The sequence below is a fragment of the Rhinoderma darwinii genome, chromosome 3 (genome assembly GCF_050947455.1).
Source record: "Rhinoderma darwinii isolate aRhiDar2 chromosome 3, aRhiDar2.hap1, whole genome shotgun sequence".
NCBI classification, from domain to species: Eukaryota; Metazoa; Chordata; class Amphibia; order Anura; family Rhinodermatidae; genus Rhinoderma; species Rhinoderma darwinii.
Window position 1 is genome coordinate 202,971,350 of NC_134689.1, and position 18,348 is coordinate 202,989,697.

General features: G+C 43.2%; 2 protein-coding genes across 2 annotated transcripts in view; one reads left to right on the forward strand and one right to left on the reverse strand.

The window, feature by feature from the left end:
* Nucleotides 1–8,117, forward strand: part of REDIC1 (regulator of DNA class I crossover intermediates 1) — a 243,801-nt gene extending 235,684 nt beyond the window's left edge. Inside the window, exon 8 of the mRNA XM_075857251.1 lies at nucleotides 7,891–8,117. Within this exon, the coding sequence (XP_075713366.1) occupies nucleotides 7,891–7,942 (52 nt within the window). The 3' untranslated portion in view covers nucleotides 7,943–8,117. The remainder of the gene's footprint in view (nucleotides 1–7,890) is intronic.
* The window catches only part of SLC2A13 (solute carrier family 2 member 13), a 204,934-nt gene that overhangs the window by 17,987 nt on the left and 168,599 nt on the right, over nucleotides 1–18,348 (reverse strand). The window lies entirely within an intron of this gene.

The window sequence follows — 18,348 nt, forward strand, 5'->3', positions numbered from 1 at the left end:
AGCATAAAGGGACCACAGCGCAGATATAGTGGTGTGACCTCTACTAAGTTTTCCCTGCACAGTGGCGAACCAGACCAGCTGGCTGTGCAGGAAACTGCAGCAGGCCCCATTCAAGTCAATGGAGCCGTACTGAAGTTTCCTGCACAGCGAGTGGCTGGGGCGCCTCTTTTCAGGGTTACAAAATAGGAAGCGGAAATAGCACTAAACCAGCACTGCAGCCCCTTCATTCTAAAAAGAAATCAGAACCAACATAACGACCAAAGAAGAGGGTTCAGAAAATAACAATAGCAGAAAGAAGACCACAGCACTCCATATAAAGTGCAAAAGTGTTTATTCACATGCTTTAGTGAATAAACATCTTTCTTTTGAACTTAATATGGAGTTGTACGGGCTTCTTTCAATTTTTGCCCCTTCATCCTCAGGATCGTTGGGGTCCCAGAGGTTCGGACATACACAGATTAAAGTTATAGCGACATGCCATCACTATATAAGATGGGAAGTGTAGGGTCAGCTTTAAATTGGCTTTATAAGTAAAAGTCTCCTCTATAATGAAGCAATTCTTTTTTTTTTTTTTCAATTGGAACACTCACCGATAAAGGGGCATAAACAAATGTGGAAATCCATTCATACAACGAGGAATAGAATTTATTAGCGCTGCTTCGCCTGCACGTTTTTCCAGACGATGGTAAACACTACATTCATAGAGTCTACCACTATGAACAGGGACATATTATGAAGCATGAACAGTTCTGCCCAGACCAATGCTACACTATTCAGAGACAGGTTTCCAAGAGCTTGTATAATAAATGCTAAACAGAAAATACATTTTTAATATGTGTACTATTTTATCTAAATACTAGCACATGTAATCATACACAATTGTATAACAAGGAAGGGCACTCCTGTGCAATGTGTATGCCAACAGTCTTTGAAAAAAAAAACAACATAGCAGATGGCAGCTTCCAGGCTGTTTGCTCAGCAGACAGATAACTCTTTACAGCTCATATTAAAGGTTCTCAGCAACATCAGTCATTGTGGCTGATCAGTGAAACAATTATTAGCACTATATTACAAGATGTCCTAACTGTCCCAGATCCAGTGCAACAGTCCCGGATTTCAGGCACTGTCCCTGTTGCCCGCCACATGTCCCGCTGCTTAATTTTACTGTGCACTTAGGACGCAGATAATGTGGAATGCAATGGTGGTGCAGTGCATGGAGCCGCCATCTCCCTGCTCCACAATTCATTCTATGACCCCCAGTCGTCAACGGCTAGGCGCAGGTCATCGTGCCGACCTGTGCCCAGCTGCAGTCTACACAGGCTAGTGGAGGTCTGCAGAATTATCTGCTCCGTTCTCCCTAGGAATGGGGCTAAATGAGTATTAATTTTAATATTCTAAAAAGGACACAATTTCTGTTTTGAGGGGCACTAGGGGGTGGTCTTACTGTGGGGGTACTAAGGAGGGCATCCTTACTGTGAGGGGTCACTAACAGGGGCATCTTTACTGTTTAATGGCACTAATGGGCATCTTTACTGTGCATAAGCACTAAGGGGGCATCTTTATGGTGTATAAGCGCTAAAGGGCATCCTTACTGTTGGAGAACTAAGGAGGCATCCTTACTGTGTGGGGGGCATTAAAGGGGCATCATCACTGTATGGGGTCACTATTACTGTGTGCCACACAACAAGGGCACTATTGTGTGGGGGAACAAATACTGTAACGGGGCAATATTACAGCAAGGGGCACAAATACTGGGCAGGGCACTATGGAGGGTACTATTACTTTATGGAGACACTATTACTGTGTGGGGCACAATTAAGGGCCCTATTACTGTGTGGGGCACGTTTTACCACTATTATAAAACTTCTGTATGCCTTCAATCCTGAAGATCTAGGGACTGCATCCCCTGTACTAGACTGGATGAAATAGGGCGTGCATGTACAGTAATTGGGCGGGGTTGGAGGCGTTGCTCAACTTAAAAAAGCTTCCGCAGAATGTGTAGCGAGCATTCTGAGTTGTCCCACTTCCAATTCTTTGAAAAAGCTGCATAATGGCTGCATAATGCCCCTGTCCACAGTCCTTTATAAACATTATACCAGAGCAACATCATACATGAGTACGACCACAACATTTGTTCTCTCTACAAATAATTAAAAAAAATCCTGACTATGAATTATGCATTACAAATATTTATGTGGAAAATGGTTTAGGATTTTTTTTTTTTTACCGGTGTGCATAGCAACCTACTGGAAAATGATCTTGAATCAGAAGCAATGTTTAGTCAAGTGTAAGAAAAAGTACACTTTACTCTATGACCTTTTTCTGCTGTCTCTTTAAAAAGACCCATACAATAATGGCATCCACTTTGCAAATACTTGTAAATAAGCAGCAGCTATTCACAGATGCAAAATATAAATCTAGTAGCAATGGATAATCTAAGCTCTGGCTAGTGAACTTTGCTTTAGGCTGGATTCACACTGACGCTTTCTGTGGCATTTTTTTTGGGCGGGGGGACAAAAACACTGCAGACAGATATTGCTTCAATGACTATAGTAAAATATAAGAAAGTCTACATAGACAGCGTGTTGGTTTGTGGCATTTTTGGGTCAGTGGCGATAGTTTTTTCATTAAGCACAGCTGCCATTTGTTCAAAATGTTTTAAAATAAAAACCGCCACCAAAATGCTTGTAAAAAAAACTCAATGAAAAACGCTCAAAATTCATAAAAAGGAGGACTTAAGTATAGGAGATATGGTAGCAACAGAGAGTTGGGACAAATGTATGACCATAAATGCCTGCAAGTGTCTCAGTAAACATCTAAATATAAAAGACACAGCAGCCCCCATTATAGTAAGGTACATGGTGAGCGCTTTCACATCAGATGTCTTCTCTCACCTTCGGAGCTGGCAGGCTCAGCACGTGGAGGCGTCTAGCAGAAACAACTATTGCTGTCAGAGCTAAAAGCCTTCACATTTACATGCAAATAGGAAACGTAAAAGGGGGCAAAGAATGTACAACTAAAAGATAACCGATCCCAGTTTCCTAGAGGAATTGATTGTTTTTTGGATAGTGGTTCTCCTTGGTAGAAGTAAGCTAATAATCAGTTTGTCTCTGCAGATCCAAATTTGGATACAGCATGTCAATTGTGCTTCCGTTTATACAGTACTGATGTTTTAGGCCCCATGCACACGACCGTAAAAAAATCTCCATAATTGCGGACCGTAATATGGTCCGCACTTATGGACCTGCCCGATTCTATTGGCCGAGGACACCTTTCCGTATCGCTACGGATAGATGTCCGTGCCGTAAAACCGTGCCGGGAATTATGGAGCATGTCCTACTTTTCGTATTTTACGGGGCGTGCGCCCATAAATTAATAGAACCGGGTGGGTCCGTAATTGCGGACGATATTACGGTCCGCAATTACAGAGATTTTTTTTACGGTTGTGTGCATGATTGTACTGCTTGCATACAAAGAACTGTCACACAACTACGGCTTTGGAGGTTTCTCAAAAAAATTTCAGAAGCAGAAGTAGAACTGGTTTTATCATCAACATAACCAAAATGAACTATACCAGGATTGTTTTCGTTTCTCTGCTTCCCACAGGCACCAGAATTCAGCTTTAGTTGTCTAAAACCACACTGTAAAATGCAGTATGTGATTAGTGCTTATGGAAAAAAAACTTTCCCTAACAGAGTTTTGATAGATGGGGCCAAAAGAGATCACAATTTAAGGCCCTGTTCACACAGAGTTTGATTTCAATGGGAGGCAGAGGTGTTTCTTTACCCGGGCGTCTTTTAGCCGCTCACAGGAAAAAAAAGCGGCATGTCCTTTCTTGCCGTGGTTCCCTCTCTGACCTCCCATTGAAATCAATGGTATGCAAAAAAAAAACCTGGGGAGCTCATTTCCAAGCGTTTTTTCACTGTGTTTTTTGCCCACGATACTTGAATTAGCTGCAATGGCCATGGGCGAAGGATGCAGCAAGATAGCGCAGGCAGGTCAAAATCTGCCTCAAAACGCCTGAAGGAATTTTGAGGCAAATTTTTTCTGTGTAAATAGGGCCTAAAGGTTGTTCTATTTTTAACTAAATAAAATCATGATTTCCCACAAGTCTCCAAAACAGACTAGTCTAAGATGCAAAGTGACTCGCATACAAATTAATTTATGTTTGCTATGAAGAGAAACCTACATTTTACATGAGATATAGAAAAACACGATTCACTTATTCATGTAGAATTTCTGTAGACTCTGCCTGAGTGTAACCTTTCCCCTCCGTTGTATGAATGTTTAGCATTAAAACTTTGTAGTTATTTTAAATTCATTTCTATTGCTTATATAGCACCAACATATAGCGCTGTACAGAAGTTGTCCGATTCCAGTGGGGCTCACAATATAAATTCTGTATCTGTATGGTTTTTGGAGTGTGGGAGGAAACCCACACAAACACGGGTAGAAGAAAATACACTTCATGCAGATGTCGCCCTTCATCCTATTCAATCCCAGAATCCCACACTGCAAGGCAACGGTGAGCCACCGTGTTGTCTAAAGTATTGAAATACATTACGTGGTGAACCATGACTAGAGAACGTGACATGCTTGACATTATTGCATTCACATATGCGCACAGACGTGGTCTTCATGAGTTGAGGAGAGTACATAAGGTGTTATTATATAGCAAGTTTCTCCAACCCAGGGCTCTCCAGCTGTTGCAAAACTAGAACTTCCAAAATGTTCAGTAGCCGATAGAACGATATTCACAAGTATTCAAACCATACCAGTCCCAGCTCGTTGTCGCTGGATTCCGGGTTTACAGATTACAGTGCATTATGGGGGGGGGTCAGATGATGGAGCTACTGTAACCTACTCTGTTACTAATAGGAAATGTTATGGAATTAGACAATAATAGCACTTTTATACACAAAATGTTGTCATCTGAAACTATACTCTACCCTACCCAAAAAATATCAAATCAAGTTACCGGTGGTCTCAAATGGAAATTTGGCAGCCTTAGGGTATGTTCACACGAAGAGTCAAAAACATCTCAAAATATGGAGCTGTTTTCAAGAGAAAACAGCTCCTGATTTTCAGACGGTTTTTGTGCCACTTGTGATTTTCGCAGCGTTTTTTACGGCCGTTTTTGGAGCTTTTTTCAATAGAGTCTACGGAAAACGGCTGCAAAAATGTCCCAAGAAGTGTCTGGCACTTCTTTTTCGTGGCCGTTTTTTTACGCGTAAAAAAACACTGCGAAAAACGCTCCATCGGAACAGAACGCAGTTTTCCCATTGAAATCAATGGGCAGATGTTTGGAGGCGTTAATGCTTTAGATTTTTCGGTCGTTTATGGCCCGAAAAACAGACAAAAATAGGCCGTGTGAACATACCCTAAAATATCACCAAACCTGCAAACAATAGCATAATGCTTGTATAATAATGCCTGGCATAATGCTTTTTATGGTGTTCTCCAACCTGGGGCTCCCCTGCTGTTGCAAAACGACAGGTCCCAAAATGCCCTAACAGCCAGAGGTTCACAATTTTTGACACCATGTCTCAATTTTATTTGAAACCATCAGGAACTTGTTATTAACGTGTAAGTCCACAAAACATTTCCCATTTGTGACCGAGCAGGACAGTGCTGTCATCTGACCCCCCACAACGCAGAAACCAGCAGAGTCAACATGCTGGGACTGGCGTGGGTTGAATAGCGGTGTATAGGATTCTATTGTAGCCAATAACTGTTCTGCAGAAGTAGTGTGTTTCCATTAACAAGGTTGTCTCATGATGAGAAACCCTATGCCATAGTAGCATACATGGAGTATATGGAGGGGGATCCCCCCTTTATGGGAGGGGGACCTCCCCTTTATGAATCAGAGCCACACTCAAAAACAAAATAAGTGTCTAGCCTTGCAGACCTAGACCATCCATGTATTACATGGTGAGAATTTATTTCAACGGATGGATTGCAATAATAAATTTTTCGTGTACAGCCAGCCGGCCGAGGCTTTCTCAGTGGCAACAGCCGATCACTGGGAATTTCAGAATCCAGACCCAGATCGCTCAGCGGATTGCCAGGCCGGCTTCATTTTACAAATGGGTCGTCTTCATGAGATGACCCATTTAAGTAGCATCAAATCAAACTTTTTCACGTCATTAGAATGCCAACATTAAAACTTTTTGATGTTATTTGCTACGTTGGTCAGATCTCATGTAAGATATATTATAAACATATCAGCAGAAATACGTTTTTCATCTGGCCATATTCATCTTATTCCAGGTACTTGTAATTTAGCTTCAAGAAACAAAGTTGACAGTTGTAGATTGAATACACCCTGCACACAAAGCATCCCCAGAATAAACAGAGAATTACCTGGACTGGATACAATTGTATGCACTTCTCAGCTCAGAGCACAACTAGTCATGTGCCGCTTTTAGTCTCAGGCTAGGTTCACGCTGGGTTTTTGTTGCATTTTATACATGTTTCTTGTTTTGGTAGATAAACCCCCATGTCTCACAATTGGAGTTCATCAACCAAAACAAAAATACGCAACAAAAACGCAGTGTGAAACCAGCCTTAGTGTTCTTATTCACCGACAGTGAAGAAGAATAAAAAAAAAAAGCTCTTGAAAATGGTGAGGAATTGAAAACACTAATTATTTAAGAAAGTTGTAGAACGCTTTATTATGTAATGGTTAGTTTTTTTTTGTTTTTTACATAAAACTACTTTAAGGTCATATCCAGCCAAATTTACTACTGTAACCATAAAAATCAGTTATTTCATTAAAATTGCAGTGTTGTAATGAACATAGCGCAAACTAAAGCTCAATTCACACTTAGTGGATTAGGAAAGAATTTGATCCAGCGCTGCAGGTATGTGATTTAAAAAGGATCTCGGTCCCACTTTTATTTGTATCAAAAATTAAAATTCAATATCAGGTGCATTCAGGCATCAAGGCAGTATTTTGTAGGTATTCAGCGCCTACGCGTTTCAAGCACGACTGGTGCTCTTAATCATGGCATCCATTCACACACTAAGGCCCAAGGATATGAACTTATATACTGTGTTTTACTAGGTGGAGCTAGGAGGCCAGCTGAATTAAATAATTGCGAACAGCTTGTGTGTTTCTAAAACACAGGAAAATTTGTCTTATCTTTTAAATCATTATATATGTCAGTTTGTATTAAAAACACAGAAATCTGACTTATTACTCTGTTGTTATTACAAAAAAAGAATTATTATACGAGCAACGTTGGCTTAGTTGCTGTATTTTCCCTTTTACCGCATTATCTTACTATTTAAAAGAGCCCCGATGTAGGAAAGGGGAAAATATACTGGCTTACTTCAGAACCGCGTGAAAAACCGTGGTTCAATCTTTCCACACTGAATAGAAATAGGGCTTAGTGCCTGTGTGTGAATGGGTGCTGAATTAATACCGATGTTACATCTTGTTTCGAAATTAAACAATTGTGTGTAAAAACAAACCGATCTAAATAGAAAAGTCAAAACATAAGACAGAAAGAAAACATATAAAATTGGGCTTTACAAATACCAACAAATAATGTGCTGGGATCTGAAGATAATTAACATAATAAAATAAATGAGTATATCATAGATATTACATCTAAGAATATAAAATATTTTGATATTTTTTCTGTAGTACCTCACCGTGGTATTCATTGTAAGATAGTGGAAAAAACTCTATATATGCATATAAATTGATTTCTATACAGAACATTGCTGTGTCATATTTACGTAGCTATATAAAATAGAATTCAGTGATAAGCGCAATCATATATAGTTATGTTGCAATGCATATCTTTCTTATAATTCACACTTGCAGTTATACTTCATTTTACTTCATTTTTGTGCATCAGTTATGCCTTCTATTTTTCACAGAAAATGTTGCAAGTGTGAACCAGGACTTAATTGGCTAGACCGCAAAACCTGAAATGAGAAAATAGAAGCCCGTCTGTAAAAGCTCCTGTCTTGAAGTGCCTTATTCTAGAACGCTATATTGTAAAATTCTCCTCTTTATTATGTTAATGACAACTGCATGGATTGCTAGCTAGCAGATGTGACTCATAGATCTGCGTGGATGAGCACAAAAAAAATGATTAAAGTCTTCTGGGAAATGAAGAAAAGGGGCCTCAAACTGATTTTGTTATATGAAGTGATATGACTGGATAAAATGCATTAATCTTTAATAACATTTAATTAAATGATTGATTTCAAGTCAGGAATTTGTCAGGGAATATTCTAAATGCTTATAAATTATTTCTGCAGAGCATATCAATGCAGCTCTGAGATTTCTGCCTAAGTTTCAAGAGTCTACATATACAACTTAAAAACATAGTTTTTGAAGATGTATATTATATATGCATATATACAGACCGTTTAGCAGTGCCATTAAAATCACCAGCCTAATGTGTTGGACGACCCTCACGTGCCGCTAAAACAGCTCTGACCCGTTGAGGCACTCCACCAGATCTCCGAAGGTCCTGTGGTATTTGGCACCAAGACCTTAGAACGAGATCCTATCAAGGGGTTTTCCGGTACTTTGATATTGATGACCTATCCTTAGGCTAGGTCATTAATATAAGAGCCGTAGAGTCCACGACCAGCTGATTGAAGGGTCTCACCAAGCACTGCAGCCTTTACATTGCTTACCAGGCACAGATCCTTACATTTGTTAGTGGCTATTCTTGGTACTGTAGCTCAGTCCCATTCAGTCATAGCTGCTACCGAATGTACAGTAGTGCCTGTTACGCAATGAATAGGCCACAACGCTCACTGATACATTGAAGCCCATTCAATCAGCTGATCGGTGGGGGTGCCAGGAGTCAGATCCACCCCGATCTGATATTGATGACCAATTCTTAGGATAGACCTTGTAATCTCGAGAACGACAGCACACATGTCCGGTAGAACTCAAAGGTTATTTATTTGTCAAAACACTCTAGCAGAAAAGTTTTAAGCTATCTAAACAGTGAGGCCGTTCTCAAGCATATTATTGTATTGATACTACCCCCATTTTTAAAATAAAGTGCAAAAGTTTACATGACAAAGTATCCAATACTATGCCACAGGCATTACCATAGTTTAACAGGTGAATACTTATAATGCTAGTGATTGACAAAGTACATAGCATTCAGTACAATATCCCAATGAAGGAATCTGATCTGTAAGTCGTTAAAGGGACTGGCTCACCATGTGAAGAGGTTTCCCACACGATTGCGCACGTCTGAAGTTCACATCATCAGCATGGGCAAGATGAAGATGTAAAATAAGCGGCCGAAAACTACAAGAGCTGTTTACTCGGATCGAAATACATGTCCATATTCCACACGGATATCAAAGACAAGATCATGAAGAAACTCCTCATATATGTATACTTCCATAACAGGATTGACTCAAACGTCATGAACACTGTACCCAGGGACCAAATCAACGCATTGCTGATATCTGTGCAGCGACTGGCTCCTAAGTATCCAGAGGATCAGATGACAGAGAAAAATACAAACCCGGCAATACATGTGACCTTTTGCTTTTTATTATGAAAATCGGGGTAGTATCATTAAAGTTATATGCTTAAGAAAAGATTCACTGTTTAAATATAGGCCGAAACATTGCTGCTAGTGTGTTTTGACAAATAAATAACCTTTGAATTATACCGGACACGTGTGCAGTTTACACAAGGTTACAAGGTGAGGGGTTTGTCTGGCATATGATTGCGTGTCACTGGTCCGAGGCCGTGATATCTGTGCTGCTCCCCCGATCTTTCTTTATACCTATCCTAAACATAGGTCATCAATATCAAAGTCCCAGGCAAAACACTTTAAGTCCTGTAAGTTGAGAGGTGTTTGATACTTCATGAATCAGACTTGATTTTCCAGCACATCCCAAAGATGCTTGATCGGATTGAGATCTAAGGAATCTGAAGGTCAAGTCAACACCCAAACTCTTTGTCATGTTCCTCAAACCATTCCGGACTAATTTTTGCAGTGTGGCAGGGCGCATTATCCTGCTGAAACCATTAGGAAATACTGCCGCCATTAAAGGGTTTACTTGGTCTGCATGTTTAGGCAGGTGGTAAGTGTCAAAGAAACAGACACATAAATGCCAGGACCTAAGGTTTCCTATTAGGACATTTACCAGAGCATAACACTGCCTCCGCCGGCTGCATTCTTCCCATAGTGCATCCTGGTTCCATTTCTTTCCCATGTAAGAAATGCTCACGCACCCAGCCTTCCACATAAGGTAAGAGAAAACCTTTTGGTAGGTGCTTTCTGCGGTGGACAGGGGGTCAGCATGAGAACGTCAGGCTGCGATGCACTGTGTGCTCTGACACCTTTATATCATAGCCAGGAATAACTTTTTCAGCAATTTGTGCTATAGTAGCACTTCTGTTGGATTGGACCAGATGGCTAGTCTCCAATGACCTTAGGCGCCCATAACCATGTTGCCGATTCACAGGTTGTCCTTGATGGGATCACTTACTATAATTATAATGGGCAACATTGGGTTAATCTGTGAGGGAAATGATGGTGTTAATTACTATTAGGCCTTGTTCACATGGCTGTATTTGGTCTGTAATATACAAATCGTATGTCGCCCACATTTCCCAGACCGAACACAGTTCAGGAAGCCGGGCTCCTAGTGTCAGTTATCTATGATGCTAGGAGTCATTGCCTCCTCGTGGGAAAACTGTCCCATAGTGTTATCTAGTTTTCAGTATGGGACAGTTTTCCCGCAGGGAGGCAGTGACTTCTAGCACCATAGAAAACGGACACTAGGAGCCTGGCTTCCTAAATGGTGTTCGGTCTGGGAAATGTGGGCGACATACGGTATGTATATTACGGACCAAACACAGCCATGTGAATAAGGCCTAATAGTAATTAATCCCATCATTTCCCTCACAGATTAACCCAATGTTGCCCATTATAGTAAGAGATCCCATCAAGTACCTCGCTCAGTCATAATAGACAACATTGGGTTAATGTGTGAGGTACATGACGGGGTTTATTACTATTAATGTAGGGCACATAGGTACTAAGTTCATAACACCATGTGCCTCACAATAATAAGTGACTTCATCATTTCCCTCACATAATGGCAACATTGGGGTTAATGTGGGTTGCATTAACCCCAATGTTCCTCAATGTTGGCTTCAAAAAAATACTATTGCCTGCTCTAGTGCCTTTTTAAGCTTTTGATCTGCTCTACCTAATACATACCTGCCTGAGGCTGGTCTGTCACTACACTGCAGCGCGGACCTGATTCCACACTAGTGGCGCGAGCGACACAGGCACGTCGTCCGGAACCCACTGCCTGTGCCGCTCGCAACATTCCCCTCCCTCCCCCTTCTCACATACTCAGATTATCATTGGTGGCAGTAGGGGAAGGAGGGAGGAGCGTTCCTCCCTCCTAATGTGACACGGCTGGCACTAATGATGAGCGGGCGGTCTGAAGGAAGAAAACATTGCCGGACGCTGTACAGTGCGCGCACCATGTTCTCCATTTATTTCAATACTAAGCTGTGGAATCTAGGCATGCTGTGGTTTTCAAATCTGCAGAATGCTTTAACTGTTGCATAAATGCTGTCGATTTTCACCACGGATTTCATTCATTGTAATGCAAGGAATGAAAACACTGGGTTAACTTCCGCACCAAAATCAATAACGAAATACATGCGGATTTCACTGCAGAGTTTTGTGGGGATTTTTAGGCCGGTTCCACAACGCAATTTTTACGCTAAGTGTAAACCTAACCGAACAGTTGCCATTGTAATGATATAATCAATGTTATTCACTTCACCTGTCAGTGGTTTTAACATACCTACCAGCTTTCAGTGATAGTAAAGAGGGACAACTCATGTGGTGCGCATAGCAAATTTGGTTTTAGGGTATGTGCACACGCTAGCTGTCATTTACGTGTGAAAAGACAGACTGTTTTCAAGAGAAAACAGCTGCCTCGTTTCACACGTAAATGCTCCTCCTCGCATTTTGCGAGCCGTCTGAGACGCACGTAAATCTTGAGCTGTGTTTCATTGAGTTCAATGAAGAACAGCTCAAATTACGTGGCAAAGAAGTGCCCTGCACTTCTTTGCCGAGGCAGTCCATTTACGCGTCGTCGTTTGACAGCTGTCAAACGAAGACGCGTAAATTACAGGTTGTCTGCACAGTACGTGGGCAAACCCATTCAAATGAATGGGCAGATGTTTGCCGACGTATTGCAGCACTATTTTCAGACGTAAAACGAGGCATAATACGCCTCGTTTACGTCTGAAAATAGGTCGTGTGAACCCAGCCTTACTGTGAAGTTACGCCTCTAACCCTGCCCTATCCGTGTTTATACACACCCTGTTCCCTTTGTGCCCCAACACAGTATTCGTGCTCTCCTTTTGGTAACGGACAATAATAATGCTCCTTTGTGCTCTACACACTTTCATAGTGCCCTCTTTGTATGGCACACCGTAAAAGTTTCCTTACCCAGTAATGATACCTCCTCAGTGACCATTTACATTTTTTTTTTTTTAAAGTCATTTTATTAAGACCTCAAAGTAAACAGTGGCACAAATACAAAAGTACAAAATAATGTTGCATACAGTAAGTAGTACAACAGTACCAAGTGTATAAGTTCAATTATTGAAAAAAACAAAAACATAGATACATTTCTTCACATATCTTTTTTAAATCAAACCAATTTTATTGATACGAACACAGAAATGAAATAACACAGTAACATTCACATTACAATTTTCCAACATCGTATACAATAGTGACAGCATATCAGGAAATCCCCAACTTCCCCCCTTTCCCCCCTCCCCGCACAGCCCCCCACTATATCTCCGCCCTTTGTTTCTAGTATCATTCCTGGTCAGAGCACATTTCTCTTATCCAATTTCCCCACCACCCCTTTTTTGCTCCAGACTCTATCACCTCCAGTTCCTCAGACGACTCTCGCCCTTATTCTGCTCAGTTCAGGTGTCAGCACCTCAGGACAGGCCAACCATCTGCTCCATTGTTTCTCAAATTTTTTTGCCGTGCCCCTTTTAGAAAATATCTTATGCTCCATCAGGATATTATAGTTCAACATTCCTACAATTTCCCTCATCCCTGGTGGCTCCGCATCCAGCCAGTGTTTAGCAATGCATTTCCTTGTTTGATATAATATCTTGGCAATTGCCAGGCTTGCCATTCTGTCACTCTCCAATTCTCCCACCGCTCCCAACAACATAACTTTAGGGTCTGCCGCCAATTCCCGACCATACACCTGCTTTATCAGATCCAATATTTCCCCCCATAGGGTCCTCAGAGCCTCACATGACCAAAACATATGCAGTATGTCCGCCTTCTCTTCCGTGCACCAAGGACATTTAGCATCCGCTCTAATACCCATCTGTTTTAATACCCACGGGGTGCGGTACACTCTATGTATCAGGAAGAGTTGTGATCTCCTCTGCGCCAGACTGAGCGATAAGCGACATGTGGATGCTAATATCTCCTCCCACTCCTCCTCAGTCAATGGACCAACATCCTGTTCCCATTTCGCTTTTACCAGCAGCATTGGGTTTCCCAGGTGTTTGGACAGTAAGCTCCTGTACACCATTGAGATCAGGCCTTTGGTCGTGTCAGCCCTTCCCACATACTCCAGGACCCCAAGAGCACAGACAGTCAGGTCCACCACATGCGCCTGCGCCTGTAGGGCATGACGGATCTGCAAATATTGATAAAACATATTGTGCTCTAGTGGAAATAGGTCTTTCAACTGCTGAAATGATCTCAACCCGTTATCATCATACAAGTGTTGTATTCGTCTAACCCCTGCCGATTCCCATTTTTGCATGCCCTCTAATTGGTATAATTCCCACAGGACCGGATTATGCCATAAGGGAGTATATTTGGTGCACATTCCCACTCCCAGGATCTGTTTGCATTGCCACCATATTTTATGTATCAGGAGTAACGTTGGTTTAGCACTCGCCAATCTCTTAAAGGTATGCGCTTCCAGACCCTCTAGTGGGTTGAGTCCTCCCCCCAAATATGACAATAAACGTGCACTGGAGCCCCAAGTCTATGTGTTCTCCCATCCCTTAAATTGTTGGCTCTGGGCAGCCAGGTAATATATCCAGGCATTTGGCAGCGCTACCCCCCCCCCTTCGTCTTTGGGCAATTGCAATTTCTCCAATTTAATCCTTGGAACCCCTTTTTTCCAGACCAGATCCCGAAAGAGATTGTGCAATCGTCTGAACCAGTGTTTAGGTATCCATACTGGGGAGTTATGAAGAATGTATAAAACTTGAGGCATAAGGATCATCTTGATTAGATTAGTCCTCCCCAGAGCAGAGAGCGGGAGCCTGTTCCAGGCATCCACCTTATGTTTCACCTTGAGCAGCAGTGGTGAAACATTCAAAGACATGTAGTCTTGGACCCTAGCCATCACCTTAACCCCTAGGTATGTAAATTCAGAGACTATCGGAATCTGGAGTCCCACTCCAGTATCTACAATATTCACCGTGTCAAGTGACATCAGAGCAGACTTGGTCCAGTTAATATTTAATCCCGAGAACTCCCCAAACCTTGTGATCGTATCCATTACTACCTGCAGTGTATTCTCAGTGTCCGCCATATATATTAAAATATCGTCTGCATATAATGAAATTTTTCCCTCCATTTCCCCATAGTGCAAGCCTCTTATACGCTCCTCCTGTCTTATGAGGCACGCCAGTGGCTCTACAGCCAAGGCGAATAGTAATGGTGACAGTGGGCACCCCTGGCGCGTACCCAGTGAAAATTTCTCAGACATTGCACCATTCACCCGTATGCGGGCTGTAGGGGCCACATACAACAACTGTACCCACTTCACGAAGTTAGGGCCGAATCCCATCTTTTCTATTACCCGCCATAAGTACCCCCATTCTACGCAGTCGAACGCTTTTGCGGCGTCTAACGTTAGCACCGCCCTTCCTCCTTGCTCATCCGGTGTCGCTTGAAGATTTAAAAACAGCCGCCTGAGGTTGACCGCCGTCGATTTGGAGGGCATGAACCCCGATTGGTCTTCATGCACAACATGCTGTACCACCCTGTTCAGCCGCAGCGCCAATATCTTTGCCAAAATCTTGACATCCGATGTCAACAAGGATATTGGTCTGTAGGACTCCGGTAATTGACTGTCTTTCCCCTCTTTTGGGAGAACCACTATCGTAGCCTCATATAGGGAGTCTGGTAGTTTACCTCTGTCGAAACTATCCTGCAAAGTACTCAAATATTCTGGCGCTAGTTCCGTCCCATATTCCTTATAGATTTCCCCTGGTAACCCATCTGGACCCGGAGCTTTCTCATTTGCCATATCCCTTATCGCCTGTTCCAACTCCTCCAGTGAAATAGGGGCCTCCAAGCTTTCACGGTCCTCCCGGCCCAAGGTAGGCAAATTAATGTTTCCCAGGTACTCGTCCAATTGCTGTGTGTCGTAGTGCACTTTGGATGTATATAAGTCAGTGTAAAACCGCTGAAATATGTGCAGGATTTGCCCCGTGTCTGTCTCCACCCGCCCCCCTCCCCCTAAGGCCATGAATGAAATTATTACTCCCATGCGGTTTTGCCATCCTAGCGAGTATTCTCCCCGCCATTTCCCCTTCTTCATAATATTGCTGTTTAAGGAATAATCGTTTATTATCCGCCATTTTTAGTTGGTGATTTTTTTTTAACAACGTCTGTGCCTCCACCCAATGTCTAAGTGTCTCCTCGGACCCCTCTTCTACATGTCTCCCTTCTGTTTCTGTCACCCGATCCTCTAAACTTTCTCCCAACTGCCTAGATTTAGTTTTAATTCGTTTAATATGTTGAATGAATACTCTTCTCAACCATGCTTTCATGGCATCCCATAACACTCCTCACGGCACTGACTCAGTATTAAAATTAAAATATTCTTTTATCAGGTTCCGTATTTCCCCCGCCATCCATCAATCTTAAACAAAACGTATTCAGCTTCCAATTCCCGGGGTTCCTGGTATGCCTTACACCCACTTCCAGTGTCACCGCCATCGGAGAGTTGTCTGACAACGCCCTCTGTAGGTATTCTATTTGCGCTATGTACGGCACCGCTGAAGCTGAGCATGCTACCAAGTCTATTCGCGAAAGTGACTGAAATGTGGATGATGCACACGAGTACTGCCTCACCCCTGGATGTTTATCTCTCCAAATATCCCGCAGACCCAATTCCTCCATTAATCTTCCAAAGGCAGTCAGGTCTCCTCTTTGCCCTCCTCCTCCTCTATGAAACCTATCCAACCCTTCAGACATCACTGCATTAAAATCCCCAATCACGATTAGCGGTACCTCAGGCCACCTGGAGAGTTTCTCCGTAACTCGTTTCAGTACAGTGCTAGAATAAGGCGGAGGGATATACAACACTACCAGAATACACTCCCAGTGATATATAGTACAGTGCACTCCCACATACCTCCCCTCCTCATCAGAAAAGGACAAATGACAGACAAAGGGAAGACTCCTGTGTATCAGCAAACTCACCCCCCTGGAATAAGTCGTATGAAAGGAGTGAAACCCATGTGCGATCCACACTCTCTGCAATAAGGATACAGATTCTCTAGTCAGATGCGTTTCTTGCAGCCCCACTATCAGGGCATTTTGCTGTTTAACCCAGTTAAAGATTGCCTGCCGTTTCCTAGCTTCCCGTATTCCCCGGACGTTCCAGGATAGACATTTAACCGATCCCATCAGGCGCCATATCTTTAAGAAATCTGTTACTCCTCCAGCCTGCTCCAGTCAAGATATTAGGCCGTGCGTTCCCTCCCTCCTCCCCTCCCCCCCCAACAAAACCTCCCCTCCGAAAAGGGTCAGAGCGACATGTACTGTCTCTCCTATCCAGCAGAAACGCACCATAGTGCAAACTTTTGACATGCCCTATTGGAATCTCTCTTTGAACCGTTTAACTTTCTCACCACTTCCAGTGAGCGCTGGCTCCCACTGCTATTCGCATGTTTTAAACAATCCCACACAATCAGCAGAATTTACAGATACATTAGGTACCCAGTAACAATCCCACAATAACATTGCCATCAGGTGCGGCCATTCTTTTTAAAAGGATACCACCCTGCTGTGTTTCAGACAAGGGTGTTCACACACTTCGGAGAACTGCATAATAACATATAATATGCTACAGTCCCGCAAACGCCAACATGGCTCCAGACTTCACCGCCCAGGCGGGCTTTCACGCATCTTCTTCTCCAGCCGGTCTCCGCAACCGTGCCTCATTGCTATCCAGCCATCTTGCCGCCTCTCTGGGGTTCTCAAAGAATGAAGCAGTCCCAAAAGCAACCACCCGCAATTTGTCCGGATACATCATGGAGTATGGTATGGACAAGTTCCTCAGACGTTTCTTTACATCCCAGTATTGCAGCCGCTTCTTCTGTACATCCGCGGAGAAATCCGGATAAAAGGATATTTTGGCGCCATTGATGGAGATATCCTGCTGTTCCCTTGCCTTCCTCAGTATCTTATCTCTGTCCTTGTAGTGCAACAGTTTCACTAAGACCGGTCTCGGGGGCCTCCCTGGTGGTCCCGGTCTGGTAGGTACTCTGTGCGCTCTTTCAACAGCACATAAAGGAGACAGCTCTTCCCGGCCAAACTGCTCCAGCAGCCATTTTTCAAAAAACTCATCCGAGTTATTGCCCTCCGTTTTTTCCGGCACTCCGACCAAACGCACGTTGTTTCTGCGTAGCCGATTCTCTAAATCATCCGCCTTAGCCTGCAGGGCCACCACCGCCAAGGACTGAGACTGCACATCCCGCCTGAGCTCCGGCAGAACATCTTCCACTTCAGACACTCTCCCCTCAATAACTGTGGTTCTTTCTGCCACTTTCTGTAAATCATTACGTAACAGCAGTATATCTTCCTTCAGGCTTCCCACCTGCCCGGTCAGCACAGATAAAATTGAGGAGTTCTGCTTTACCGCAGCGAATATATCTGCGAAGGAAGGCTCCTTCACCTGGTCTCTCCTGCTATGCGTTCTGCCTCCATCTTCCTCCACACGCCTGTCCCGCCACTGACTCCCAAGCTCTTCCTCCTCCTCACTCACCGAGTCCTCTCCCAGCACGGAGTATCTGGAACCTGAGGCCATGCTGTCTGCCTTCCGACTGCCAGCCACCGGCGTCTTGCCTGCTGCAGATCCGCTCGCACGAGGGGTTCTTGCAAATCTCTCCAGCCTGTCTGCCGCTTCAGACCGCATGTGCCTGCTCCTGCATTGTCTCCTCGGCGCCATCTTGCCTTCTCGGCCCCGGACTCGCCGGCGGCGTTTTCTGTTTCTTAGAACGGGTCATTGCAGCTGTATTAAGCG